Below are 6,890 nucleotides of genomic sequence, written 5' to 3'. Positions count from 1 at the left end.
ATGCTTCTTCATTATTCCTCTTTTTTTTTCTCTCTTTCTCTCCTTCATTGTTCCGGCGACGCATGTGCGAGAGTTCGCATGGGAAGAGGGGGTCTTGCGAGACTGTTAGCCACGGAGGTGCTCGGCGGAGACGTAAATGCCTGCTGTGGCTTGCTGCGTCGAATATTCAGCGAGACCGTGGAGGAGGATGTCGTCCATGAACTAGAGCGTAGTGGGCAGGGCCTTGTTAGCGATGTTCTGACCTTGGGGAAACTCAGTTTAGTTGATAACGCGTCTCTCGTGCGTCCAGGATCTGTGGCGGTGCTTTGCCACGCTTCGCAGCGTCTAGGTGACTGGCAGAGCGCTCTGCAATTTTCCGAATCGCTGCCGAGCCCACCATCGTCATCGTTCCTTTCATCCCTCTTGTCCCCGGGGAACTGTGCCGCGATTCTCCGTTGTTGCGAAGAAAAGGGCTGGTCGTTGGATGTGTCACATGCCACGCAGATACTTGCTGAGAAGCATGGAAGCTGGATCTCTGCCCTCAGGGTGGCAGAGGCGATGGAGCGGCAATTTCACATGGGGGAGTGGTATTCGTTGGGCGTTTTGATCCCCCACTTGCTGAAAGTGGGGCGTGGGAAAAGGCCGTGGAGTTGTTGTTGCTGGAATAGCACAGGGCTCCTTGGTGCACCCGGCGTTTGTGGAGAGTCTTGTGTCTCGAACAGCGCAGCGGAAGCAGTGGCGGATGTGCCTCTTCATGCTCTCAGTGATTGAAAAACAAAAGAAGCAGCACAAATTTTTCCATCTGACGTAAAATTTTTAAAGATGTCATGTCCATTTCACCGGACTGGGTGTCGTCGCTTTCAGTTTTTAATGCGGCTGTTGCAGCAGGTGTGAAACCGGACAAGTCGATGGTTGGGATTTTGTTGGCACAATGTGAGCAGGCAACTGCGTGGGCTGTGGCAACGCAGGTGTTTGACATTGCCCAGACGGAGGGATTTGTCTCCAGCATTGGTGAAGACTCGTACCATGCGCTTGTTCGTTCCTTCCACGCAGTTAAGCAGTGGGAAAAGGCGTTGGCGGCGCTGTCGTGGATGGCCAAAGCCGATGAGGCGTCCGCGGCAACAGGAAGAGGGGAGCTGCTGGAATTGTGTGAGCAGTCAGGTCAGTGGGAAGCGGCTATACGTATTGGAGGGATGCTTCTCGAGACACATTCATATCTGCCCGTTCGCACGCGTCTTTCTCTCTTGCTTGCCTCGGCTAAAGGAGCGATGTGGGACGTCGCGGTGCGAATACTGCAGGATTCCCTCGCTGATGCAAAGCAATCCCCACATCCACTCTCCATCTGTGCTGTTTTACAGGCTTGCGTCGCCTCCAACCGCTGGCAGGAGGCGACGATGCTTCTGGGGCGAGTGCGCGAAGAGGAGCCGCGAGTCGTGCTACCCCCACTGGCACATCGGCTAACAATAAAAGTTTGCGTGGGCTCGGGGCGGTGGTCTGAGGCCATGGCGCTCCTGGCAGACATGTATGCATCTGGCCTGTCGAGGGACAACCACAGCCAACGCCTAGGGGTGTGGGCTGCGGCACTTTCCGGGAATTGGAAACTCTCTCTAAAGCACTTGCGACACATCCCACTGATTCGCCGCACACCGCAAGATCGGCTTGTTGTTCGCAGTGCAACCCGGGATGCCAGTGCAGCGGCGAAGGCCACCGTACTCAGGTACCTCCAGCAGCAGATAACTTAGCGTAAATTTGCGGCAGCGCATAAATAATGCGGATGACCATCACTGGAAGGGGTGAAATAAGCGTCTGACGAGAGAGTTTTTTTTTTTTTTGCTCTACGTCCCTTGCTGTGCGAACCCCAGGTGTTGCTTCGTTTTATTCTCAGCCTTTTTTGTTGTTTTTGTTTTTTGGCGTTCCTTTGGAATTGTCGTGTCTCCCGCACTCGTTTGTGCAATCCGTTTTCTCCGCACCCCGTCATGGATGCCCTGTTTGAGGTTCCGCCACCCTGTTTTGTGAGTGGCGTTGTTGGGTGCTGGTGGCGGGTGAGCGTTTGTTGAGTTGTTTGTCTTTTTTTTTGGGGGGGGGTCTCTACACTTTGTTCCTACTCCTTTTCTTTTTGGATTCTTTTGGCTGCAACCAAAAATGAAAACGGGAAGTTTGCCTCAATTATCTGCGAAGAGAGCCCCTCACATTGAGCCATGCCTGCCAAGACTTCGGCGAAAACCCAGGCGGCGAAGCCGGCTGAAGCAACCGTCAAGGAAACCGTCTCCACAACGATGCCTGCGCTTCGGAAAATGTCAAAGGGGATGAGCGTGAGCGGAATGTTTGGCGCGGCAGTCGGGGTGGCCGCCAAGCGCCTCACGAAAGACGCGTTGTACGGCGCTGGGCTTGCCATCGTTGCACTCCAGGGCCTCAGCTACTTGGGTTACATCCATATCAACTGGAGAAAAGTGGAGGGCGACCTCAACCAGGTGCTGGACGTGAACGCCGACGGGAAAGTGGATGAAAAGGATTTCAAGCTCTACTTAAATCGCTTCATCAATTTTGCCAGCAAAGGACTTGGTGACTTGGGTGCATTTGCTGCAGGTTTTTTTGCAGGGGCCAGGTACCTGGCCTAAGATGTGTTGCTTTTGCTTTCGTACTTGATGATGAGCGGCGCACGGGCACCAAAGCCCATAAAAAACTTCGAGGGGCTGGAAACATAACGCAAGAGCAAAAATAAAAGAACAATAAAAACATGGGTGTTTTTTTTTCGTGCTTCTGTAGGAAAATTGTGAAACGAATGTTCGACGAGATTAGTTCAAGGAGAAGCTGGCGCGTCCTCTTTAGCTCTCCTTTTGTCTAAGTACAGCTTCGCTTTTCTGCTCCAAACGAAGCGGCGTTGGAGAGATGCGCGGGTGCGGTTCTTTGGCTCTTCTCCTCCTGCCCCAACTCCCACTAGGGCTGCGCCCATTGCTGCCCTCCACCCGGAGGGGAAGCTGGCGGGCTTCGGGGGGCCTCAAAGACTGCTGCTTCGTGGTCTGCCAGCGAGAGTCCGGTTACTATGTAACGCCTTGGGGAATTTCTGTGCGGGTGTATATGAAGTAGGGAATAACTTGCATCCGAACTGAAATGGTGGGTGGAAAGGGCCAAACTCTGTTTACCTTCGCACAGTGTCTGTGCTTCGTAGGGTGGGGCTGGGGGAGAAATGAAGGAAATGGTTTCATCCGGGCGGTTATTCTGCTTGGCGACGGGCGGTGTGCTTTTGTGCGTGTCTTCCCTGTTTCTCGGTTCTCTGCTGGGGGCGGCACTGCGGGGGAGAGGCAGTTTCACTGCGTGTCATCGACCTTATTTTCGTTGAGTAGGTGCTGGTCTTGCCGCGCTCCGGTGGCCAGGGAACTGTGTGTCGGTGCGTGACACGCGGCAGGGCGAGAAGCAGCCCATGTATCCCAAATATAACTTGTTGTAGAAAAAAAAACAGAAGCAGAAACAGAGTAAGGAAAGTAAAGATTAACGGAAGTCGGGTTGTTTGCCGTTTTTGGCCTTCGATGCGTCAACGAGAGGAGGGAAGGATGGAGTGATGGCAGCGGAAATTAAACGCCAGAAATTCAACAGTGGCGAAACGCCTTCGGTTCCATCGTCTTTGCTCTTTTTTTTCTTTGCTTCCGTGTGCGTGGGATGCCTTTTTTTCTCTCCCTTACTTTGACTCTGTGAGGTACTGGGGCATTCTCTTCCCTTGGCCGCAGGGGCCGTACTACAGCCAAGGACTTGCGTGTGTGTTTCTCGGAGTTCATGTTTGGCGCACTGAGCGCCCTGGTGGAGACCGCGTCGGCGAGGGCGAAGATCCTCACAGATGAGGGCTATGAGCTGGCGAAGCAGATCGGCATACTCGACGTGGAGGGAGACGACCACGGCGCGAGTGGTAGAATTAGTGAAATAAAAGGTGGCACCGCTTCTGCGGCGGCGGCGGCGGCGGCAACTGCGGGGGACACCGAGAGTCAGCCCTCTGTGGTGACTCGTGTGACAAAAGAGCTGCTCATTCTGCCACCGCCGCAGTGGGAATCACCCGCGGAAGAATGGATGCTACTGGCGGAGGCAGCGTTCACGGAAGAGAACAGCTGCATCATCCCGCCCAAAACAATCTTGGGCGACGCGTCACTTGCGTCAAAGTTGTGCGGTTTGTTGAATCTCGAGTCCATCGCAAATCTGCCAGAACCACCCGTGGCCAGTGAGTGTGAACCGTCGCAGGAGGTGGTAGCGTGGTTGATGGCTTCGCCAGAGAAGCTTGGGTTTCGCTCCGCCGTGGTGCCTCGCCACGTCTCGGATGGGCAGTACTGGGTGAACATTTGCTGGCGCTTTGGCCTCTTCCGCGTCTGTCGCAGCGCAAGCCAGATGTTAGATGTAATGGAAGTTGCGTCAACAGAGCCAAACCCACTTGATACGACGGGTGCGCTGCGTAAGAAGGGTATTGGAGTGCCAAATGCCGCGAGACACTGGCAGCAATTGCGCGAGACGCTGAATCGCAGACGGGAGATGACGGCGTGGGTGGAGGAACAGATATCAACGGTGCAGCAAGAGCTGGAGTTGGCGTCAAGTAGCCTTCAGCTGCTCACCAACGTAGTCAGCAAGCGGGAAACCACGGAACTCGGGGACTCCGTCTCGGAGAGCTGCAAGTACCACAAGACTAAACTTGGCCGACTCATGGGTGAATTAAAGTCGCAGCAGGAAAAGCTGGTGAACAGCGTCATCTGCCCCGATCACGGCTCCCTCTTCCAGCAGCTTGTAAAAATCAACGATCAGCTACGCGCGAAACTTGGGGCGTACGCCTCCTTGTCGAGCAAAAACCCTTCCGACTGCTGGGAAACCGTGTCCACTGGGGAGCATGAAGAAGTGCCAGTAAAAGCCGACAAAAGTGGTGGAGACAATGAAACTGCCACCGTGTTTGAAGCCATGCTTCCCTGGGAGAATGACGAAACTGAGACGTAGTGGGCATCGCTCCTCCAAAAGGATTCTGTTTTTTTGTTGTTGTTTTTTTGTCCTTCTTCTCCTGAAGCATTCATTTGCTCCTGCCACTGGGTTATGTTATTTTTGCGGGTATCCCTCTTGACTCCGCCTGTTTCCCACGCAAAAAAAAAACACAAACACAAACACGTGAAGCTTACAAAAAGTATGAGGCAGTTGGGTGGTCATTCGATGGCGTGCAACACTAGGGGAAAAGTGAAGTATGTATGCGCTTACAGGATGTCTGTGTAAGCTGTCCTCGCCCACGCGGTGCCGCCTTCCCCTAGTTCGTGAGCCTCCCATGCAGCTGGCATGGACGACCCCTTTCTTTCGCTCTCGCTCTCTCAACTCACCAGGGTTGTTTTCTTCTTGTTATGCTTAAAGTTTGGTTGTGGTGCCTTCTGAAACTCAACTCATATATATGCTCTTTTTTTTTTGCCTTGGTTGGTTGCGCTTGCTTTGATTCTTCTCTCTCCGCGAGATCAATACCGCCTGCAGTCGGATATGAAGGTGGAGTGAAGAACGGAAAGGAATTTGTAACATTATTTGTTTTCTCTTTTTTATTTCGTTTTTTTTTTGCAGTTAGACGCGTTTTTCTGTTGTGGCGGCTCTCTTCTTGATGGGTGCGCTGTTTCCGCTTCTTCGCGCCCTGGGAAAGCCGGCACGCCTTACCGAAGTGCGGGTGGCTGCCGCTGAGGCGGCCCGTCAGGCCATTTTTGGTTCTTCCCCGTCTGCGCCGCCGCCGCCGCGGCGTCGCGCTTCTGGCACGGCGGAATTTCAATGTCTCTACCACGCGGGCGAAGGCCTCACTATACCCATGACATTTCTTGGCTCCTGCAAGGAGCATGGCGATCAGGTGGTGTTGGTTCATGTTGCAGGCCTTCCTGGTGCATTTCCTCTCTCCATGGAGGAGTTGGCTCGTCACAGGCACTTGTTCAGCCCCAGACCAGAGGGAACGTCGTCAGCTGCGGATGAAGCGGAGCAGTTGGCTCTTCTTTGCGCAACAGAGGCAGTGGAGAGTGGGATCCGCGGGTTGGCTGTGCTGGATCACTTACGCTCAGTCTCGCAACGGCGTTTGGCATCGCTTCGCGGCGCTGAAGTGTTGCTCAAGCTTGGTAGTCGCATTAACGAGAAGGCCCTACAACTCTCTTTTCCATATCATTGTGGAAGCACACATGCCTTAAAGCAATACTTCGACATTACACACGAGGCCTGTACACTTTTTGGTCAGCAGAACAGACATGGGGCGAAGATGCTTTGTCGCTACGGTGTCGCAGTGATGGTGGGTATCGCGCCCGATGAAGCTCTTGGGTGTCCTGTTCCGTTTTGGAATCCGTTGGGTGAACCAGCTGCATGTCTGGCCCCTATGTTTCACGGATGCCATGCAATTCCTGTTGGGAGCGTGAAATTGGACTATAATGGGCCCTCCACGCACTCCGTTCTTCTTACGCCGGAGGATCCTGCACGGTATCTAAACCCCACAGTCGACGGCAAGTACGACGTTACCGCGTGGCTTAATGAGGGTCTTTTTGGCGTAAAGGTGGGGCAGCGCGTGGAGGATGGTTGCGCCGTTTACGGCGTTTGTTACAATGCGGAACGTTGCGAGTTTGAATTGCATGTTCAAGACTCTTTGACGGGCGAAATTCGCCCCTCTCTCTCTTGCTTCCTAACGCCACAATGAGAACTAAAAGACGGTATTTCCTTACAGGGAGAGGGTTTGCGTCCCTTTTCTTTCCTTCCCTAGTATGTATGTGTGTGTGTGTGTGTCCATGTGCAGTTATGTGTTGGAAAGACCATCCGTTGGCGCCTCTCCTTCTCTGGAGAGTTTTTGGCTGCCGCAGCAGCTTTTTTTTTTTGTATTTTCTCACTCTCTTGTGTCTTGCCCTTGCATCCACGCCAAGTGTTAGCCCTTTTTTTGTTTTTTCCCCATT

The 6,890-nt window shown here is 53.5% G+C and overlaps 5 protein-coding genes across 5 annotated transcripts, besides 2 other annotated features; all 5 read left to right on the top strand.

Annotated features, from left to right (window-relative positions):
* Window positions 1–78: 78 nt before the first annotated feature.
* Window positions 79–750, top strand: Tco025E_02297 (putative mitochondrial protein; the record flags this gene model as incomplete). The annotated part of the gene is made up of 1 exon (XM_029369225.1): window positions 79–750. One exon carries the CDS (start codon window positions 79–81, stop codon window positions 748–750), a length of 672 nt encoding a protein of 223 aa, XP_029230674.1.
* Window positions 751–806: 56 nt separating this feature from the next.
* Tco025E_02296 (putative mitochondrial protein) lies at window positions 807–1,721 on the top strand (the record flags this gene model as incomplete). Its single annotated transcript, XM_029369224.1, has 1 exon — window positions 807–1,721. One exon carries the CDS (start codon window positions 807–809, stop codon window positions 1,719–1,721), a length of 915 nt encoding a protein of 304 aa, XP_029230673.1.
* A 456-nt stretch (window positions 1,722–2,177) lies between these two features.
* On the top strand, window positions 2,178–2,597 carry Tco025E_02295 (uncharacterized protein; the record flags this gene model as incomplete). The annotated part of the gene is made up of 1 exon (XM_029369223.1): window positions 2,178–2,597. The coding sequence occupies one exon, from the start codon at window positions 2,178–2,180 to the stop codon at window positions 2,595–2,597; it is 420 nt and encodes a 139-aa protein (XP_029230672.1).
* Window positions 2,598–3,750: 1,153 nt separating this feature from the next.
* On the top strand, window positions 3,751–4,944 carry Tco025E_02294 (uncharacterized protein; the record flags this gene model as incomplete). Its single annotated transcript, XM_029369222.1, has 1 exon — window positions 3,751–4,944. One exon carries the CDS (start codon window positions 3,751–3,753, stop codon window positions 4,942–4,944), a length of 1,194 nt encoding a protein of 397 aa, XP_029230671.1.
* A 557-nt stretch (window positions 4,945–5,501) lies between these two features.
* Window positions 5,502–5,537: a sequence feature (A-rich).
* A 41-nt stretch (window positions 5,538–5,578) lies between these two features.
* Window positions 5,579–6,640, top strand: Tco025E_02293 (uncharacterized protein; the record flags this gene model as incomplete). Its single annotated transcript, XM_029369221.1, has 1 exon — window positions 5,579–6,640. The coding sequence occupies one exon, from the start codon at window positions 5,579–5,581 to the stop codon at window positions 6,638–6,640; it is 1,062 nt and encodes a 353-aa protein (XP_029230670.1).
* Window positions 6,641–6,702: 62 nt separating this feature from the next.
* Window positions 6,703–6,726: a microsatellite.
* Between the last annotated feature and the right edge of the window lie 164 nt (window positions 6,727–6,890).

Source organism: Trypanosoma conorhini, assembly GCF_003719485.1.
Source record: "Trypanosoma conorhini strain 025E chromosome Unknown Tco_14.4_contig_00088, whole genome shotgun sequence".
Taxonomy (NCBI): Eukaryota; Euglenozoa; class Kinetoplastea; order Trypanosomatida; family Trypanosomatidae; genus Trypanosoma; species Trypanosoma conorhini.
Note: the sequence above shows the minus strand (reverse complement) of the source record. Positions and strands in the feature narration are given on the sequence as shown.